Source organism: Drosophila ananassae, chromosome 3L (assembly GCF_017639315.1).
Source record: "Drosophila ananassae strain 14024-0371.13 chromosome 3L, ASM1763931v2, whole genome shotgun sequence".
Lineage (NCBI taxonomy): Eukaryota > Metazoa > Arthropoda > Insecta > Diptera > Drosophilidae > Drosophila > Drosophila ananassae.
In genome coordinates, this window is record NC_057929.1 from 893,265 (window position 1) to 912,927 (window position 19,663).

Sequence of the window (19,663 nt, forward strand, 5' to 3'; positions counted from 1 at the left end):
TCTCAATCATCCACTCTCAATCTCTCTGCCTAGTTATTGTATTCATTTTCTTTGTTTTCACTGTTACGCAAAAAGGTACATGTCGTGAAAAGGACTAATGCCGGACGGGAATGACCAGCAGGACCGCCTACGGGTTAATAGTGTCTCACATCTCTTCTCCTCAATCTCTTCCCTCTTCCCTCTAGCAGATTGCTAAATTCGTATGACAAAAATACTTTGGTGTTGGTGTTTCATTAACAAGTTGCATGAAATGCTACATGGCTCCTCCTACTGAACCCACATGGACGGAGCCCAGAGCGGCTCGTTCTCCAGACGCTGGACATTCTGGACCAGCTGCTCAAAGCTGTTCACCAGCTCTCCGTTCACGATCTCCACGTCGAAGAAGTGGCCGTACAGAAAGTCAATCCGCTCCGCCGACTTGATCATGTCCTCGAACTCCTCGTCCGTGAAGCTCCGGGCGTTCGCCTCGTCGAAGGTGCTCTTGGCCCTCGCCTCCGTCCGGGTGGCCTTCAGGACATCCAGCTCTGGCGGCTTTACGTGGATCAGGAACGGCTTCAGCTGGGCCGTGCGCAGCGTCTTGATGGCCTGGTAGTGGGGACTAATGACGCAAACACATCCGGCATTCACGATCGACTTGACGCTCTCTGCCGAGGTGCCATACAGGTGTCCCTTGTACTCGCCATGCTCCACAAATTTGCCGGCCTCGATGTCCGCATCCATTTTCTCCCGGGCCACAAAAATGTATTCCCTGCCAGCCACCTCTCCGGTGCGCATTGGCCGTGTGGTGTCTGGTGAGGATTCAGAGAAGGTTAGAAATAATTTAAAGGAAAGTATCTAGACTAACATGGTACTGGACTGCGGAACTTCTCCGGATCTCTGGCTATCAGCCGACGGCGTAGCTCGTTCCTACCCACTCCGGGTGCACCGATTAGCACCACGGGCCTGAAGACCCCGGGACGGGGATAGAGCTTGGCCACCTCCTCGTACGTGGCGATCTGCTCCCGATCAAAGTCGTCGTTTTCTGTCAAATCGTACATGATCTTTTTAGTCTTTGGCTGGCGGCAGGAGGAGCTACTGCTACTCGCTGGCAGGCGGGGTGAGCCGGGTGGGGTGGTGCATAATGAGGCACATGAACCGGCTGGCGATTGCGATTGCGAAGGTGGGTTAGGGGATGTTGTGGTGGCCAATTGTTGGTTAGATGATGGTGTTTTTGGTTTTCAGATGCGGCATGAAAGTAAATCAATGTTAGTCATGGATGCGGGCCAGGAACAAAACCGATGAGAAGATGATGCGGCGAATGCTTACGCTTCGAGTCCAGATCAGTGCCCTCCCGCTGGGATCGGTCGTGAAGGATGCGGCGCTCCTGCAACGCCCGACTGGGAATCAGTCCAGCCCGTGCCGAGCGCTCGTGCTCCTTGCGCGCCTGCCACCAGTAGGCATCGTCCTGACCCACGATGTGCAGGACATCGCCGCGCTGGAAGGCCAAGCCTGCCTCCTTGCAGGGGATGTAGGGATCCTCGTCCGGGTTATAGTCGAAGTGGGCGCGTACTCGCACCTTGGACTCACGCTGGGCACCCTTGTTGTCCGCCGGCACCAGCTTAAAGGTGATGGTGCCCTCGGAGTTTTGCTGTTTCAAAAGAAAATGTTTAGTTAAGTTTGAAAAGCCATTATAACGCCATCTTTTACCAAAATGGTGAGCACATCGCCTGGCGTTTTTCCCTCCACGTTGATGTTGTTGACCTCGATGACCTCGTCGCCGACGTGTATCAAACCAGAGCGATCTGCAGCGCCGCCGTGCATAATTCTCGCAATGATTATCTTGCCGGACTCCTCGTCGGTTTTTATGGTGGCCCCCTAAAAGTAGGCAACAGTGTCACTGAAGTGCCGAACAGAGATGCGTTCGCATGTATGTGTGAGTGCCAAGTGTGAGAGTGTGTGTGTGTTGTGTGCGGTTTCCGACATGTGTGTATCTGATGGATGTGTCACAACAACAGAATGGGGACAAAAAAGGATGTATCTTTGGTGTGTGTGTGTGAGAGTGTGAGTGTGTGTGGCGCACAGCATCCTGGTGGCTGATGTTGCTCTTTTTTTATCATTGTTGGTGCTTTGAGAAGGGGTTTCTGTATTTTACGCTATGGACATTTCATTACTTACAACAATTGGCTCCGCACTCTGTGCTCCTGTCTGTGTTATTTTTTATACATATTTTTTTCATAATTTTCGATTGATTTTTTTGGTACAAAATGCAGTTTTATTATGGGCGAATTCGAGAGATTGGATTCGATTTCATTCGAATTTGGCAAAAGCAAAATTTACAAAATTGATTAGCAAAAGGGGAAGAGTTGACAAAGAGGCGATAAAGTCGACAGAGAAGTACGAGAATGAATGAGAAGGCGCAGAGAGGAGCAAGTGAAAGTGAAAGTGAAAGTAGGAGACGGAATGGAATGCCGTGAGTGAGACGGAAGCGAAAGACAGCACAGGACAGCGATCACATTGATGAGATGGACATGGAGGACGAAATGGACTACAGGATCGGATGGCTAGGTAGACTCACCAGCGGCTCGTTGCTCTTCACCAGCTGCACGATCTTGATGGTCTCCTCGTCCTCGTCCATTTCCACAGGTGCCTCCGGCAGATGAGGATAGAAATCCTTTTGAGCGATGGCATCATGGGCGAACAAGAGGTGCTGGAAAAAGCATTAAAAGCCCTAATTCTCTATCCAAAAATGACAAAAAATAAACCAACCTGGACATGGGAGTCCTGCAGCAGGTGGAAGGCCTCTCGGCAGTCATCACTCAGGTGGCAGCGTTGCGACAGCTGTTCCAGGACCTCGTACAACACCTGGGCGGAAGTGGAAAGCACTGGGGCTAGCCGATCATCTCGGCCCACCTTGGCCACCTTCGTGTGGACATTGACGAGGGCGTTCAGCTCCTTGGACTCGAGCAGGGCCTTTAGGAAATCGATCTCCTGGTCATTGGACAGATTCTCCGACTCCTTCAGTGTGGTGATCAATTTGGAAAGAGCTGGAAGGGATAATTTGATTATTTTAGATGTATTAGCTCATCAGAAATGTGGCACTCCCTGCCACTCACCTGGATCCCAGTTTATGTCAGATGCCATAACTGCTGCTAGCATGTCACCGAGTCACTGTCCTTGGTTATCCTTTATCCTTTCGGCGCTCTTCCTATAATCGAGTTAACAAAATCGATATAAGACTTTAACAACAACCAAATTTGCGCATAAACATGTCAACTAAGTCTTAGGTCAGAGGGTAAACGGAGCCAGACGAAAGTCGAATGATAATTTCCAGGCCCAAGGTTGCCACCGAAGGGGGCACCACCCCCACAGCCATAAGCCCACCCCCAGTTCTGAGCTCCTTGTTTTGCGTCACACACGCCACAAAGGACACCCTGACTTTGAGGAATTTCCATGAAAATTAAATTACATTTTGCTCCATAACATATATTACGGAAGTTGTCATACAATATCTTTTGATTTTTATTCAAGGAATAACTAGCTATATGTAGCTTTAAGATTATATTTAATCTGTCTTAGGAAAGCTCTACTGTACTTGTGTCTGTTACCATAACAATTTGCGCCTCATTGAACTTAGTTCCCGGGAAATGGAAGCGAAAATGGAGGGAGCACTACGGCGACATAATGTCTGAAGAGCGCCCGACCACCGAGCGCCAATGCAATTAGCTGACATTAAGCCAGGCCAAGTGGGTCGCCCGTTGTTGCTGGCTTCTGGCTCCCAGCCAGGGGGCCAACTTGATTAGAGCGGGCGTTCAATTTATGGTCACTTTCATCTGGCCAGTGGCCCGGAAGGCTGGCGCCCGTTGTTGCAATCTGGACTGCATTAAATGTTCACTTACTGCTCTTCCTGTTGCAGAGTCGGTGGGAAGTGTTGATAGATAAGGGAATCCTTTTATCCTTCCTTTTTTTCCCAATAAAAGCTAAGCCACTAATGGCATGCATTTTATGGTTTATAATTTTAGTGTCTACCTTTTAGGGACTCTTGGCTGGGCGCCATTTTCCAGGGGTCACCAACTCATTGCATGACCGGCGCTCATTAGTGCCACATTTTTCACAAAAAAAAACAGAGGCCTGGGGGCTGAATGGGTGGGTGGACTGGGCAGGAGCAGGTGATTAGTGTCACCTGAGTAGTCACTCTGGCGAATCCAAGAATAGCGTCTCAAGTGAGCCACTCGCGTGTCCTTCAACTTGCCGTGTGGTCTCGAGTTTCTGTTTGTTGTCGTAATGAGACCACGCATCTTATGCCCTCTGGCCCCAAAAAAAAAAACCAGGCTAACGACCTTGAACTACATACTCGTGGGTGCACACAGTCACCGCCACAGCCACCCAACAAAAGCATTTAGAGCAAATTGCAGCAGCTACGTCAGTTGCGTGGGATTCGGGGGTTGCAAGTAGCAGTTCAAGGATATCTTGTGGGGAAGTTTCCTCATTGAACCAGGGATTATTTTAACAAACAAATTGCTCTTATTCCTCCCTTTTTTTCTGTTTTTTCTACTTTGATTTTCTGCTTTGGGGGTAATCAAGAAACTGACAGGATAAAAATCAAAACACTGACAATACCTGGCCGCAATTAAACCAATTACGTTAAAGAAAAGGGGAAACATGCCAAGTGGTCTGGCCGAAAAGCGACACAATGACGTTGCCCGGGGTTGTTTTGGCCGAAAGTGCATTGCCGCACAATGACTAAAAAGTGCGGGCCATAGATAAGGCAGGTATCGGGGCCGTAGCAACCCCACTTTCTTTCAAATTCTTAGGGTTAATTGATAAATTTCTAAAAAAGCAATTGCTGTTTCATATTTTTGAATCAGAGTCCTTGCCACCCTGGTCACACTGAAATAACGGGCGCAAAGAGAAATGGCTGGGGCCAAAGAGAAAGCAAGTGAGAGCAGAAGAGAGAGAGAGAGAGAAAGAGAGAGCCACAGCAGTTGAAAGTTTTCCCCTTGAATTTGATTAAAAACAAAGTATTTTCCCCCCAAAGTATTAAAGAAAAGTTGGGGGAATAATTCCAAAGAAGGTCATCTTATCACCTGGAGTTGTGGCCCACTATGTACTGTTCTGACAATTTTGGCTCTGCTTCTGGTCAGTCGTCTGGCGTTGTTTTATTTTTAAACAGATTTCCACTTCACTCACAGACACTCTCGCAGACACGGACACTAGAACACATACGCGCCTTACGGCGCTGTCTGTTGGCTATTTTTGCTATTTTAATGCTATTTTTAGGAGCAATTCGAAATAACTGCTATTTGGCAACGGTATTTTATTTTTGGCCAGACTTATCACCCGTACCAGTAACCCGTAGCACCAGCGGGTGTCCAACAAACGGCGGAGAGACAGCGATAGATGGGAAGCTCTGGAGGAGCAACTGCAGCCACGTCCGATCCGAGCGAAATATTTTCTCGAAATGAAGGGAATTCGAAAGAGCGGAAAGCATAGAGCTGCCGGAGTACCCTCTTGGGGGTGAAAACTGCGCATGTCAGTGAAAAAATACAGGGTGCTTGGACACTAAGGTCTGTGATTTCGAAACAATATATTTTTCAAAATAAAAATTTCTTGGAAAATGGTTTTTTAAATTATTTTTAAAAGATTGAAATGGCTATCAAGTAGATTCAACTTAATATTTCACTTTTTCATCACTAATTTATTAAATAAAAAATTACATTTTGATTTATTTTTTATAAATTTTAAATACATATTTATTTTTACTAGATCTGCTATCTAAAAGTTAAAAATATTTAGCCCAACAGGCCGAGACCACCTGCCCCCGCTCCTGCTGCAGCACCGAATCCCGCAACACCTCCTCCGAACTTCTTGTCATAGCGGGCACGGAATCCACCGCCCAGGCCCCTGGCTCTCACTCGATAGCTCTCTCTGTAGTGTCCGAATCCAGCACCTGCTCCGATTCCTCCTCCAATCAGTCCTGCGCCGCCGGCAAGTCCCAGGGCTTGGGGCTGCTGCTGCTGCTGGATGATGGGCACCTGTTGCACCACCGGCACCTGCTGGATTACCGGGACTTGCTGTATTCCACCCAAGCCGCCGACTCCGCCAATGGCTCCCACGCCGCCGACAGCTCCAATTCCGGCAACACCTCCTCCCAGGGGATCGGCCAGTATCTGCCAGCTACAGAGTCCGAAGAGGAGAAACAGTTTCACTTGCAGATTGTACTTCATTGTCGCCTTGTGTCCGAAAACGATTTGAAATGCTAGTCCCAACATCACTTGGATTTTTATGCCTCGGACAGCGACCTTCGGCTAGTAACTACATATTATGATGACGAGGTGTGAACCACTGGTCGGTGGTGGGTAAAAACCACTAGAACCGCCCCAAAAACAGATATCGGGTCTTTACTATATCTTTTCGGGGTTTTTCTCGTCCGATCCGTACGTGAATTATTACAGCAAACAGGGAGCCACTAATTAATTTGCATAAATAAGCAGGTGGGAGTGGGGCAACTCAAACAGTTTCCAGCATCATGTTGTGGCAAACGGTGGTCTACCTGCTCGCTCTGACGTTCGCCCTGGTCAGTAGCACTCCGATCCTCTCCAGCAACGACCAGGAATTGTTACGGAAGCCCCGGCACATTGGCGGATTTGGCGGCGGCGGTGGAATCATTGGAGGAGGGATCATTGGTGGTGGAGCTGTGGCTGCTCCTCCCCTGGTGGCAGCTCCTGCGATCCAAACAGTGCCCATCGTATCCACAGTCCCCGTGATCACAACTGTACCTGTGGTATCTGCCGTGCAAACGATACCATCCTATGGCTACGGATATCCCCAGGCTGGAGGACTAGGTGGACTCGGTGGACTAGGAGGACTCGGCGGCATCGGAGGAGGTGGCGTTGGCGGTGGCTTTGTGGGAGGAGCAGTGGGATTTGCGAAATTCAAAGGCGGCTTCTTTGGCTAAAAACTGAAGCCCCAAATGACCCAGTCCAGACTTTAGGAATAGAGTAAACAATGAATAAACAAACTGCTGCGAGATCGAGTTTCGTTATGCCGAGTGTTTGGAATCAACGTTTTCGATGAGCTTGCACTTTTAATATACATATTTTTGTTTTTGTGGATATTTCTGGAAGAGGCAAAGTCTCGTTAGTATTATGTACTTATGTGCCGAAAACCACGCGAGACGTAGCGGATGGGCTTTTGAGTGGTAGACACAACAAGCCATCAAGCGATTACAGTGGGTCAAGATGTCTAAGTTGGCTTAAAAGAGGGGCTAAGTGGTAGCTTATCCACATATCATTTTTAAGGGCTAGTGGTTCAATTTTTAGGCTTAAGAGAAGATAATTCCTTGTTTTTAATATTTATTTCAAACAGAAAGTGGTAGCTATCTTCCTTGAAGAACATATAATCCAATCATTCAGGTTCAAGTTCTTGACAGGTTTAAGGTTTCGGAGGTCAAGGTTAAGGGTTCGATAATCAAAAACAAAAAACAGATAAGCATTTCTGTTGAAACTTGAGTATCTTTTAATACTCCTCACCTTCTTTTGATAGAGCACTGAAAGAATTAGACAGCTAGAAATTAGATTCCGTCGAAAAAATGGATATATCTTTTGGAAAATAAACTCTCTATTTTTCAGGTGCACTGATTGAAAGCCCCTCCACCTTAACCCCCAAAAAAAACCAAATATCTTCATCAATCAAAGATCTGGTTACATGTCAACAGCGATCTAGATGTTGCTCCACTGTCCCTCCGACTTCCGCGTTATATTTCATTCCATCAACACATTAAGATTGGGTCAAACTAATGTATTTGTGTAGAGGTTTTGTAGATTTTGAGTTATATTTTGTTTTTGGGGTTTTTTTCAATAATTATTCTCGGCGGCTTTGCTTGGCTGGAATTGAAATTTGGACGAAAAATAAAATAAAGCAACTCTCAATGGCAATCAAGAGATATGTCGTTGAACCTCTTTTGTTTACGACTCCCGGGGCCTGGGTTCTTAGCCATTTGGTGTTTGGCTATAAATTAAAGGCCAGGTGGGCGATGAGTTTTAGTATTTGGCGAAGCCCAAGTGGAAATACGACTGCAGAAAGAATGGATTACAAGCGGATATTGTTTGTGTTCAGCCTGGCTGTGCTGCTGTTCTGTAATTTTGTGCAGGCCAGCGAACCGGAAACGGAAGTGGCGAAGGAGGCGAAGGAGGAGCCCAGTGCCGTGCAGCTCTCGGAAGCCGGCGAGACGGCTCAGAACGAGGAGGGCGATCGAAAGGTCCGCCAGTACTTTGGCCCACCGCCATTTGGGCCACCACCACCGCCCTTCTTTGGCCCACCACCACCACCCTACTACGGTGGTGGCTTCGGCGGTGGCTTTGGCGGCGGATTCGGTCGCACTCGTGTCATCACCCGTACTCGTTACCGCGGACGCGGAGGCTACTACGGCGGAGGCTTCTACGGTTAATCAACTGAGGACTCAACCAGTGAATAAATAACTTTTTTGTGATACTTCTTTTGTGCTGTTCCACCAAGTGTAATAAAAAATACGAGTATATGCCTTATGCAAGTCCATTCAATCGACGGTTTATGGCAAAAAATTAATAAAATTTGGGGTGGATTTATGGGGGGAAAGCTTTAGTTTTGAGGTGTTTATAAGTGAGGAGGCTGGTCATTTGGCAAAAATGTTCCGTTTGCTGGTGCTGTGGGTCACTGTGGTGCTGGTCGTGGCGCTGGATGAAAGGGAGTTTGATCCACAGGTGGCACCACCCCAAAATACAGGTGAGGAATCGTGAGAAAGGCTTGACATTTTTTAGAACCTTTGATATACAAGTTTAAATGAAAAGATTACTTGTTAGAATAAATCACCAGTTGAATAATGATATAATGAGTAATGAGCTTACTTGTTTTTAAGTATCATTCATTATGGAACTTAATATCCTCATTATTTCAATAACTGCTTTTAATTTTTCTCCCCAGAAGTATAAAATATTGTATCATATTTTAATGACCTTTCCAGTTCCCAAACCCTTTCAACTTTGGCGCAATTTTGCCAGCCAGGTTCGCAGAGTCTTCAATAACCTTCAAACTAAAACCATCCACCCACCACCTCCCACTGCCAAAGTCAGGATTAGGAGCACCACGACTCCGGAGCCGGAACTTCAGTTCTATGGAGCCCTGAACCCTATTTATCAAACTGGGAACTTTTAAAATTCTAAAACTATTATTGTACTTTATTTCGTAGTTCTTAAGCTAGGGATAGGACGGTTATCAGAACTTCTTGTTGAAAAGGCTCTTGAATCCGCCAAGACCACCGAATCCACCGCCGAATCCGTGTCCACCGAAGCCACCGCCGAATCCATGGCCCAGACCACCGAATCCTTTCAGGCCACCAAGTCCGCCGAACTTGCCGCCCAGTCCGCCAAAGCCTCCAAGTCCTCGGGCCACTCTTTCGCCCTCCAGTTCATCCAGCTGTGGCTCCTGCTCCTGAGCCTCCAACTCCCAGAGTGTCAGGGGTTCGTTGATGTTCTCCAGCTCTACGGGAAGGGCCAAGGAGCAGGCCACCATGGCGGCAATCAGGGCGAAACTCAGAGCCAGGAACTTCATGGTTTTTGGATGTTTTTTGAAAAGAATAGTATATCTTCCGTAATGTAATATGATTAACCGACTGCTGGGCTAGTACTTATCCCAATGACTTGGTCACTAGGTTTATATACTTCTGGTCTGGGTCTTGGGCTCGTGCGAAGAGTTGCTAATTCGCGGTGTCAACAAAGTGCCACCAAAAAGACGCCCAGCAACTGGTGGCTGCGATCTTGTCTTGGCCAAATACACTCGTACTTTCATTCATCCAAACTTTTGTTAGACTTTTGGGATGGGTCTGGCCATTGAATGGGTTTGCTCACGTCTTTAGCTCCAGGCCTAACGATAATGTTACATCATGTTTGCCCTGGCGATTACCAAGTCGGGTTGCTCTTGAAACGTAACCATTTTGACCTTAAACTGTATTTGCTTTTGGGCCAAATTGAAAATATCATGGCTTAGAACAATTGCTAATCGAAGCGAGTCAGGAGTTTAATGACGCGTTTGGTTTCAAAAATAAAACAATCTCGTTTGTGTCTTAAGTCTTTTGTTTAATATGCTAATTAATTATGACTAATATTTATGCTTAGCACCTAGAAATATGGCCAAAAGGCTATTGCCTCCAAAGCGAGTATCGTTCACGTGCCGTCATTTTCTGGCGTCTTCTTAGGAATTTCTTGTGATGTCTTGTGCTGACTTTCTGATGACTTCCAGCTAGTACTTTGGCGAGTTTCTTGTAGCGATACTTTGGAGCTTGACGATGATTGCTTCTGCTTTCGGTGGGGAGAGTATTGTGGCGTGTTCTTCGCACTTGATCCTTGACGAAGGACCTCGACCAGGCCACAGGATCCAGACTGGCGTCGTAGCCAGCTTCGTTGGTATTCCACCAAGGTCTTGCCGCACAAATCTCCATTAGAAGTATGAGAATCAATACCAGAATGTGAGTCACGGAGGCGAAGTTCATGGTGCCAGGGTCAGGCGAAGACTGATGCACTTTGACCTCGCAATGCGGGCTCTTATACCCACAAACCATTATCGGATTATGCCCGACTGCGCAACTACCTGCCCGACTTATCAATGACCCAGGTACATACACTCACTCTCCCAGGTAAACCCTCCCAGATTGTAAATCAGTGCGGGAAAAGGTTTGTTTTTCAACAAAAATGTGTTCTCGTCTATGGGAAGATTGGAGAACGGGAATCTGTCAAAGGCTCTGCGGGTGAGAAACGTCTTGTTAATTTCACTTTCACAATCTTGTCCGTCTGGCCCCGTTTGCCAAATTACCAAGTCCAAGATTGCCGAGAGAGAACCTTGCACCCGACACCTGCTGCTTAATTAGCGCATGCTGCTGAAAGAGTTAACTCTCCAGGTGAAATATGAGGGATTCGTTGCAGCCAAACCCGTTTCCATGCTTGCCTACTTTCTAGCCATCTCTAGACATTTCTGACACTCGTCTCGACTGTGCAAAAGTGGCACAGAACCCAGGCCAGCATAAAAGCAGCGGCTTGCATTGGGTCACCTCCAGTTCTGGCCAAGATGAGGAGCCAGCTGTTGCTGATTCCGCTTCTTTTGCTGCTGCACTGCATCCTCCTAGCGAGCGGAGGACAAAGGCTGCCTCTCCGTTTGCCCAACGGCTACATATGGCGTTCCCGGGGAGCTCATCCAAAGTTTTCGGGCAAAGGAGACTTCAAGCTGATCACAAGGCGCTCACAGCCTTCGAATCTGAACTGGAAAGTGGGATATACTCGTACTTATAAGAGCTAAGGATTTAAATTTGAAATATTTAGTTTCAAGAGGCTAGTTTAAAATTTGAATATTTTTACCTATTTATTAAACTTTAAATGATTTAAAAAGATAAAGGATTAAACACATTACTTTATATTATTTAAAAATGTTCGTATATTTGGCTAAATAAATAAAATAAATAAATCTTATTAAGAATGGATCGAGAATGAATTTAGAATCCTGGGGCATAGGCCTGGGGCATGTTCATGCGTTCCAGGAAGCCACCGGCCGGCGGATACAATCCGGCCATGTTAGCCTGGATGGGAAAGGGTTGAGGAGCCGGATATCCGCCGCCCAGTCCCTGGGAATTGGCCATGTTCACGATGCTGTTCAGAGCCTGGAAGTTATCCACCGAAGGCTGTGGTACAAATCCGTTGGGCAGTTGAGGATTGGGATATCCGAGGGAGCCACCAAACATGGGTGGAAGGGGGCTGGGGTATCCGTAGGGTCCGAAGCCACCAAAGCCAGGAACACCACCCGCCAAGTTGGGATCCGGATAGGCGGTGGGATAGTTGGTGGGATAGTTGGTGTTGGCAATATTCGTCTGCAGGCCGGGAATGCCATTTAGGCCAGGAGCCATTCCAGGATAGATCAGACCCGGGTAGTTGGGATACCGCACCAGCTGGCTGCCGACGGCGTTCAAAGCCATCTGATTCACCGGCATACCCATGGTCATGGTCATGGGCTGAGTGGCCATCGCTGGAGATACGTTGGTGGCCACCATCTTGACATCCGCATCGGTGGCTGCTCCTTTAAGCTGACGCTCCTTCCGGGCATGCTCATCCTGAGCTAAGGGATTGGCCCTAACTGATGCTACCACCAGCAGGGATACCAGCAGGATGGACTTCTTCGTGGCAACGTAACCGTTCATTTTGGTAGCAATCTCTGGGAGCGACTGTTTGCTTCCGGCTCATCGTAATCCCCTTTTATGCCGAGGCCAAGACACGGTGAAAACTTTCTTTTGCAATTATCCGGCTCGGTTCGCTTTGGTTTTCTTGAAAATAAAGTGATGGCTCTTTTTTTATGGGTTTATGGCGGCAAAAGTCGAACACAGCGCGGCCCACTGAGCGTGCCTGTCTTTCGGTTTTGTAATCTCTTTATAAACAATTCACACTTTTAGCCTAATGCCCAAGGCAAATAAGGTGCGAAATGTCTCAGCATCCCAGCCCGTAGCTCCGAGTACGGAGTCCGGAGTTTACCTTGCAGAAAATCGTTGTTCGCCAGGTGAGTCGCGTCCGAGTGGTGGATATAAAAATATATATAATATTAATGCCTATATTTGTACTGGATACGGAGCAGCGGGGGCGGAATGAGAAGACTGACTCACAAATGGAACGAGTCGTGTGAACGAATCTTTTTTAGCTGCAGCCGAAAGGTATGCTATGAAAAATGGTACTGCTCCTTGTAATCTTTTATTTCATTTTCAACTTAAGTTGCTATTTTGCTAAGGTTTAAGATAAAATCCATAAATTAGTGGGGCTCACTAATTCTCCCACTTGCCCCACATTCGATAGCCATTTTTTTAATATACGATTTTTTTAATATAATTTCTTTAATAATATATTATTTGGTTTCATAAATAAATATTTCTTAGTTCAACTTCTATAACTAGACCTGTGATTTTCCTAACATTTTTTACAGTGTACAGTGTCCATTTATTTGCCGAAGCTGTCGGTGTAGGCAGCACGTCTGGCATCAGCTCGATCCTTGCGGGCTTCGAAGGAGTCGTCGGCCAGGTAATGGGGTCCATACAGATCCGAATTGTAGGACCTGCGGTTGTAGCCACCGCCGTATCCACCGGTCTTGCCGTAGACTGCACTCTTTGGGTAGCAGATGAAGTAGTCGCCTTGGTAGTAATCCGAACTGGCACGCTTTTGACGAACTGGCTCGCCGGTGAGATCAGTGGCCGAAACGAATCCTGGATCCTGGGCAGCTTTGCCATCGCTGATGGGGGCAGCTTGGATCAGGCTCAGACCGAAGATCAAAGAGATCATTACGAAGAAGATGGTAAGCTGCATGTTGATCAGGTACTTTGAGTGTTTTTGAATTGGTTTAGAAAATTATTTAGTTTCTGGTTAGATGCCTTGGTATGTCCAATGCCTTGTGAGTTCCTTTGGGTTCTGTGGCTGATCTGCCGCCTACCAGTGGCTTTTATACTCGCGATTGTTCCCCAATACCCGCTAATTGTTATGACAGACCGCGTCGCCCGGTCAGTTAGCCAGATTCCACTAGTGTAACACTAATTTAATTTGCTTCGCATCTTTCGATCCAATTAGCAGGGATCGGGACGTACAACATTTCCGTCAATGCGGTGTCCAGCCTTTCTGTTTTTAGCCAGTTTTTTGGATGTCAACTCCCCGCTTGTGACGTCAGTAGGGGGTTGAACATTTTTGCGACTTTGCGGTTTTGACTTTTTTTTCGCCACTTTGTTGTGGTAGGCACTGTCGACATTGGAATGATTCATTGGCGCAGTTGGCCTCTTTGACAGATCATAGGAGCAGGAATTTATCACCAAATTTGGTGATCAATTAGTTAGTTCTTCGTATTATACTATGACGTATTCTTTTTATGACGAAGATCTCGATTTCATCAGTCCCAGACACCGAAAATGAAACCTTAACTGGTTGGACGGCTCTACAGGCTCTAATTTTAGATAATATTCTAGGTAACAAGCTTCAAATAATGATTTATAAGGATAAGACTTCCTCACAACTAGTTTTACTATTAAACTCTGTTTAATGAATATTTCTTTGAAAGCCCACAGTTTTGTGAAATAAATTCACGTAATGTTTTTCTTAATTAATTGCGGTAAAATATGTTAATTTCATATTAGAAACATTCAACTTTTGTTCATTTTTAGCCTTTTGGATCAAAAATGCCGCAGAAACCACAGTCTGTATCGTGATTGAATATTTTAGACATTTATTTTTGGCTTAAGAGTTATTTTTAAATCAGTTTTGATCTAATCTTAGAGTAGGGTTTTTGTCAGGCTTTATTTCTAGCCTAGTAACTGAGGGAGAAAATGTAAATTGTGGGAGATGGCGTTAATTGAGTGTAAACACTAAATGATTCAAGCGGAAATGCATAGTAATTGAGAGTGAAAAATATTTGCTTTTGCTAATTAGAGATTGTGAATCATAAGATCAAATCGCATCACATAACCCAGAGAGTTCAAATATCGCAAAATATTCCGAGTATTTTTCGCATCTGGTGAAATGAGGTGCCAGGAACTTCAATATAGGTAATTTTCCGTTTTATTTTTTTGGGATGGGGAGTTCATAAAACAAAACCGCAAAGACCGAAAGACCAGGTGGCTAAAATTAAATTAAACTAGCTAAGGGGGCATATCAGAAATATATTTTATTTTTATTGACTTTAACAATTAGTGAGTGGCGGAAAAACAGGTTACATTATCCCAGATATAGGCGATTTCATCCAGTTTATTATTCCATTCATTTTAAACTAGAGGTTCATCCAAAATATAAAATCTATTATAGGAATATTTCATTTCTTTGGAAAATATTTAATCAGTTTAGTGTCATCGTTTAGCGTTTGTTAAGTTTTATTTTTATTTTTTTTAAGATCCAAGTACGTAAGAGCTCCCGATCACCCCCTAATTCTCACCCTTCGATTTAAATAATCTGTTTTTGTTTTCGTTTTGACTTTCGTCTCTTGTTTATTTGGGGTTTTGTTTTTATTTTTCTTAATTTAAAAGCCATTGGGAGAAGGGGCCTTTAGCGTCCCCAGCCGCCACCGTAGGAAGAGGCTGAAGCCGAAGCCGAGGCCGAGGCACTGGCTCCGCCATAGCCTCCACCGCCGCGTCCGAAGCCACCGCCAGGATAGAAGCCACCGCCACCTCTCCTGCCGTAGCCTCCTCCTCCTCCGCAACAGAATCCTCCTCCACGTCCACCCCATCCTCCAAATCCTCGGGCAGCTCGTACTCCGGCTCCATCATCGACGCCTTGCTTGGCTTCCGCATCCTCCAGGGTCACTAGCTGCGGCTGTTGCTCCTCTGCCGCCGGATGTCCTTGGGCCAGGACAATAGCCGCGAATACGAAGACGGCAATCACGTATAGTTTCATTTTGTAGAAGCAAATACTTTCTAATCCCGAATAGAACTTGCATCGATCTTTTATAGCAGACCCATGGCGGGGATGTCCCGGCAGAAGAGTGAGAGATCTCTGGTTCATGGGAGAGTCAGTATCTAGCTGCATCATCCTGGTTGTAACTATTAAGTATCATTAGCCAGACATAGCCCTCGGGCAATTATCGGGTTCTGATGAAATCACCGAAACTTGGGGTCAACAAAAATCCCAGACACGTCAATTGGGGCCTCCAAAAACGAAACCCTCAACCCCATTACCATCTCCTAACACCAAATAGAAACAAAAATACTTTGCCCACCTATGTGAAAAAAAGTTACACAACAAATAAATATAATTATAAACTTAATTTAGAAAAAAATGGGTGTTTTTTTGTTTTATTAGAAGAATATACATAAATAGCTATCAAATTAAACAGCAGAATCATTAATCAAATTTTGGTGTTAAAGAAATCGTTTCTAGACTTTTTTTGTATTTTTTATTCTAGAATCTAGACAAATCAAAATAAAAAGCATATATGTATAATATATCAACTTATCGTTTTTTAGGATTTTAATATTTTATACTTATAACTTTATAGTTACATATTTATATTTGTACAAAGGTGTAGAGTGAAGGTGCTTTAAAATACTTAATTTATAATTTAGTTTTTAAAAGTTTCTTATATTTTTTAATTTAATAATAATGATGGTCTAACATTTCATAAATTTCTCTCTGTATATTTCTGTATAGTTCTGTTCTCGAACCAGCCCCCAGGATGGGGATTTACTTTGCCTGCGAATTGAATGAAAACCAGTCTCAAAATCGCATGTGATCGCTGACCCGAAGAAAGACAACAATTTTTTGTTGAAGAGTACCTGCACTCTACGTATAGGATCGGGTTTACCTAGGTGTCTTAATACTTTATTGGTTTTTTACGGCCAGTGGGGAAGCACAATTAATTATTAACCGCATCAAGGGTTCTTATTTCATTTTCGTGCAAAAAAAAATCTACTACTACTACTTGCTAACCAAATATTGAACCGCTAAATTGGCTTGGCAGAAACGCCCCCGAGTCGCTAACTTGTTGCTTCTTTTTCAAATGAATGAAGCGAAAAAAAACCCGCGGAAGTGAGTTAACGGTGTGAAACAGATTGCTGACTTATTTGGCCAACATTTTGTTTTATTTTTTGGCAAGGTCAATGTCGGGTGGGAGCCGACTGCAGACTGGGCCAAAAACCAGCCGAGAAGATCTCGAATGGGCGTGAATGCGGCGGCGGCGGCGGCGGCTTCTTGCAAACCTGTTGATGACGTTTCGGCTTTTAGGTTTTTGCGTGTGTGTTCCGCTCGACCTGCGATTATTACTATTATTTCTTTTGTCTCGAAGGTCTGCAACTTTTTGGCCAAAAACCAATTTGGAAATTCACCTGAGAACATTGTGGTATAAAACAAAATTGGGTTTTTCGAGCACTCTTCAGTTTCTATTGTTTATTAGCATCTGACGGATGCTACGTATACGTAATGTTTCCTCCCGCGCGCTTAACTTTGCTGATCCTTCTGATTTCGGTGGCGAATGGCCAGAAAAGTAAATCCCGCGTGAATCGTCCTCAGGGCAGGACCTTGGGCCTGCTAACGCCTTTGTTGTTGGGTGGTGGAGGACCTCTTTTCGATGTCCCGCCACCTCCGCCGCCTGTAAGACCCTCGGGAGGATCCTCTTCTTCGGCGGGAACGCAATCGGATCCATCGGATTCCTACTACGGCAACAACTACCAAAACTATGGATATAGACCCAATTATGGCTATGGCTATGGATATCCCAGTTATGGCTACAACTATGGTTACCCCAACTATGGGTACTATGGGTATTACAGGCCCAGTTACAACTATGGAGGTTACCAGAGACCTCAGCCCTATCCAGGAAACTATTACGGATACAGACCAAATTACGGATCATATGGATCGGCTTCAGTGGGAGGTTATCCTGCGAATGGAGGTTATGGCAGTGCCGCTGCAGTCTCCAGTAATCCCACCTCATCCTTGGGAGTGGGAGTTTCATCCGGAGCTGTTCCTGGAGCTGGTAACTCCCAACTGTCCACGGCACAGGCTGCCCAGTTGGCAGGACTTTTGGGCCAGGCTCTGGGCAGCAGTCTGCGCCCACTCCTGGCCAACGGGGGCGCGGCAGGAGCTACCAGTGCGGGCGCTAATCCTCAGGCTTTGAGCGGCTTGCTCGGACTACTGGGCTAAGCCATAAAAAACAGTATTAGTATTAGCAGTAGTCGATGGTGTCATTGAATGTTGTTTACACAAGACATACTATTCTTTATTTGCTTTGATTTGAATATGCACTGAAAGAGATTGGCTAGCCTTCAGGTGACTAAATATGCCATTTTTATGATGAATTAGTTAAAAGCCAACTATAGATTTAAGTTAATGTTGTTATATGTTTTTTTTTTGATTTTGAAATCCATCAAATCACCCAACATTTGTTACTGTGTAGTCACCTAGCCAGTAGTTTTTCCACTGCGCTGTGTGAATTACTTTAAATAAAATATCTTTGTTGTTGAAATGGAATCTCCGATGGGTCAGGGCTCAAACGGGTCTACAAGATGCGGCTAAAAATAAATTTCAATTAGTTGGACGCGAAGTGCACTCGGTGGGCTATAAAAGCCGTGGCAGCTGCAGTTGCAACATAGTTCTACCCGAAGATGCAGTTCTACCTGTTCTTGGCCCTTGCGGCTCTTTTCGGAATGGTGTTCGGCCTGCCAGCTGGAGAAGTTGTGCCACAGGATCAGCCGGTAGCAGCCACCAATCTGGAGGATGTGGCGGACTTGGGCGGACAACATGCCACGGAGGGGGACAGGTCAGCCCGTTGGCTGTGGAATAAGTGGGGAGGACACGGCGGCTGGGGAGGTGGCTGGAGCGGATACGGTGGTTACGGTGGCGGCTGGAACAGAGGATACGGAGGCGGCTGGCGAATCTACAAATCGTGGTGGTAGCTTCCCCTTACAGTGGCTGCCTAAATAATGATACCAGCAAACAAATAAAACGATTCACTCAAAAATTAAACTTTTGTTTAAGTTCTAACAAAGCTCTCGAAGTATTTAATTTGAAAACCAAAGCTTAGCCAAGCTTTATAATGGCCAAAAAAAACAATAACCAAAATAAGCTTGTTTACTCTTTGACATTTTATGGGAAACATTAAATTCCTTTTCTATAAACAAACCTATTAAAATAGATATAGAAGAGTAAACAAGTGGGTTTGAATAAAAAGCGGGAGCTGCAGCTCAAAAATCAACAAAACCACAAGACAAGTTCAAGAATCAAGATGCGCTTTATCCTGTTTACCACCGTTGTTCTTTTCGTCCTTTCCATGGCCTTTGCTCTGGATAATGGAAACCTAAAGGATCTTCTGGGAGTGGCCGATCAGGGACAGAATCACAACGAAAACGGTGCTCGTTTGGCTCGAGGTTATGGCCATGGTCATTATGGAGGAGGACATGGCGGATATGGAGGACATGGCGGATATGGAGGACATGGAGGACACGGAGGACATCATGGTCATTATGGCCGCTAAAATTATATATTTTCTAGATTTTTGTTAAATTTTATGTCAATTTAAAAAAGCGTTAAAAAATATATAAAGAAAATCACAATGAAATATACCTTTTTGGATTAACTAACGGGAATTGAAATTTCTGGCATTTTTTAATAGAAGAACCCTATGAATCAGATCGAATCTGTTTGAAAATGCAACCAAAAATCGATCAGCAATCATGAGAAATCCGATTTTTTTCTAGAAACTCATATATAAACTCATAAGGGGGCGTGTGTTTTTTGCGCGAATTCGCACGAGCTGAGCAAATTATTGTTTGTTTTTTTCGCAGCTCTTGGGATATTTGGAGGAACCTGTATTGACAGCTCGGGTTCAATGGCTCAAACTCGTAAATCCCCATTTGTTTACTTTTTTTTTTTTGGGTCTAGATCAAACAAGTCGATCTTGAGGTTCATTAAGCAATCTGGGACTCATTACCATATGAGTCCTGGCGATGAGAAAGTTGATTATTCAAATTAAATAAATAAAGTTATAAAATAAAAATTTGCATTTTATAGAATGTATTTTAATCGAATGGTTTAACCAGATATTAATAGGCTTGACGATAATCTGACAGTTGGGGTCTTTCTCAAGGGGTTGACCCAGTCAAAGTTTAATATTAGTTAGATGCTCACATTGATTAATTGGGTGTGGAAACTTCGGCTTA

At 45.1% G+C, this 19,663-nt stretch overlaps 12 protein-coding genes across 19 annotated transcripts; 5 read left to right on the forward strand and 7 right to left on the reverse strand.

Moving 5' to 3' along the window:
* Positions 1–171: 171 nt before the first annotated feature.
* LOC6495285 (MAGUK p55 subfamily member 7) lies at positions 172–5,454 on the reverse strand. Of its 8 annotated transcripts, none has more exons than XM_014907732.3 (9): positions 5,323–5,454; positions 3,093–3,184; positions 2,746–3,023; positions 2,555–2,686; positions 2,155–2,184; positions 1,687–1,854; positions 1,306–1,627; positions 845–1,138; positions 172–788 (listed from the first exon to the last, which is right to left on the reverse strand). In XM_014907732.3, the coding sequence occupies exons 2-9, from the start codon at positions 3,133–3,135 to the stop codon at positions 268–270; spliced, it is 1,788 nt and encodes a 595-aa protein (XP_014763218.1). In that variant the 5' UTR covers positions 3,136–3,184; positions 5,323–5,454; the 3' UTR covers positions 172–267. The 8 variants fall into 8 exon arrangements, with proteins under 8 accessions (XP_014763218.1, XP_044571770.1, XP_001958703.1 ...); XM_044715835.1 differs by having other exon boundaries at positions 5,167–5,453; XM_001958667.4 differs by having other exon boundaries at positions 845–1,021; positions 5,064–5,453.
* A 257-nt stretch (positions 5,455–5,711) lies between these two features.
* On the reverse strand, positions 5,712–6,248 carry LOC6495284 (glycine-rich protein 23). Its single transcript, XM_001958668.3, has one exon. The coding sequence runs from the start codon at positions 6,246–6,248 to the stop codon at positions 5,769–5,771; it is 480 nt and encodes a 159-aa protein (XP_001958704.2). The 3' UTR covers positions 5,712–5,768.
* Positions 6,249–6,505: 257 nt separating this feature from the next.
* On the forward strand, positions 6,506–7,071 carry LOC6495379 (elastin). The gene has a single exon (XM_001958669.4). The coding sequence runs from the start codon at positions 6,506–6,508 to the stop codon at positions 6,932–6,934; it is 429 nt and encodes a 142-aa protein (XP_001958705.1). The 3' UTR covers positions 6,935–7,071.
* Positions 7,072–7,991: 920 nt separating this feature from the next.
* LOC6495380 (protein suex-1) lies at positions 7,992–8,522 on the forward strand. Its single transcript, XM_001958670.4, has one exon. It carries the CDS (start codon positions 8,012–8,014, stop codon positions 8,423–8,425), a length of 414 nt encoding a protein of 137 aa, XP_001958706.2. The 5' UTR covers positions 7,992–8,011; the 3' UTR covers positions 8,426–8,522.
* A 64-nt stretch (positions 8,523–8,586) lies between these two features.
* Positions 8,587–9,168, forward strand: LOC6495381. The gene is made up of 2 exons (XM_001958671.3): positions 8,587–8,739; positions 8,978–9,168. Exons 1-2 carry the CDS (start codon positions 8,643–8,645, stop codon positions 9,166–9,168), a joined length of 288 nt encoding a protein of 95 aa, XP_001958707.1. The 5' UTR covers positions 8,587–8,642.
* On the reverse strand, positions 9,163–9,677 carry LOC6495283 (keratin, type II cytoskeletal 3). The gene has a single exon (XM_001958672.3). It carries the CDS (start codon positions 9,562–9,564, stop codon positions 9,229–9,231), a length of 336 nt encoding a protein of 111 aa, XP_001958708.1. The 5' UTR covers positions 9,565–9,677; the 3' UTR covers positions 9,163–9,228.
* Positions 9,678–10,067: 390 nt separating this feature from the next.
* LOC6495282 lies at positions 10,068–10,577 on the reverse strand. Its single transcript, XM_001958673.3, has one exon. The coding sequence runs from the start codon at positions 10,568–10,570 to the stop codon at positions 10,151–10,153; it is 420 nt and encodes a 139-aa protein (XP_001958709.2). The 5' UTR covers positions 10,571–10,577; the 3' UTR covers positions 10,068–10,150.
* Positions 10,578–11,077: 500 nt separating this feature from the next.
* LOC6495281 (galectin-3) lies at positions 11,078–12,340 on the reverse strand. Its single transcript, XM_001958674.3, has one exon. The coding sequence runs from the start codon at positions 12,191–12,193 to the stop codon at positions 11,495–11,497; it is 699 nt and encodes a 232-aa protein (XP_001958710.1). The 5' UTR covers positions 12,194–12,340; the 3' UTR covers positions 11,078–11,494.
* Positions 12,341–12,839: 499 nt separating this feature from the next.
* On the reverse strand, positions 12,840–13,461 carry LOC6495280. Its single transcript, XM_001958675.4, has one exon. It carries the CDS (start codon positions 13,338–13,340, stop codon positions 12,978–12,980), a length of 363 nt encoding a protein of 120 aa, XP_001958711.1. The 5' UTR covers positions 13,341–13,461; the 3' UTR covers positions 12,840–12,977.
* Positions 13,462–14,966: 1,505 nt separating this feature from the next.
* Positions 14,967–15,428, reverse strand: LOC6495279 (glycine-rich cell wall structural protein). The gene has a single exon (XM_001958676.4). It carries the CDS (start codon positions 15,402–15,404, stop codon positions 15,057–15,059), a length of 348 nt encoding a protein of 115 aa, XP_001958712.1. The 5' UTR covers positions 15,405–15,428; the 3' UTR covers positions 14,967–15,056.
* A 436-nt stretch (positions 15,429–15,864) lies between these two features.
* Positions 15,865–18,041, forward strand: LOC6495382 (prisilkin-39). The gene has a single exon (XM_001958677.4). The coding sequence runs from the start codon at positions 16,926–16,928 to the stop codon at positions 17,646–17,648; it is 723 nt and encodes a 240-aa protein (XP_001958713.1). The 5' UTR covers positions 15,865–16,925; the 3' UTR covers positions 17,649–18,041.
* An 11-nt stretch (positions 18,042–18,052) lies between these two features.
* On the forward strand, positions 18,053–18,470 carry LOC6495383 (putative uncharacterized protein DDB_G0286915). The gene has a single exon (XM_001958678.4). It carries the CDS (start codon positions 18,110–18,112, stop codon positions 18,398–18,400), a length of 291 nt encoding a protein of 96 aa, XP_001958714.1. The 5' UTR covers positions 18,053–18,109; the 3' UTR covers positions 18,401–18,470.
* The last annotated feature ends 1,193 nt before the right edge of the window (positions 18,471–19,663 follow it).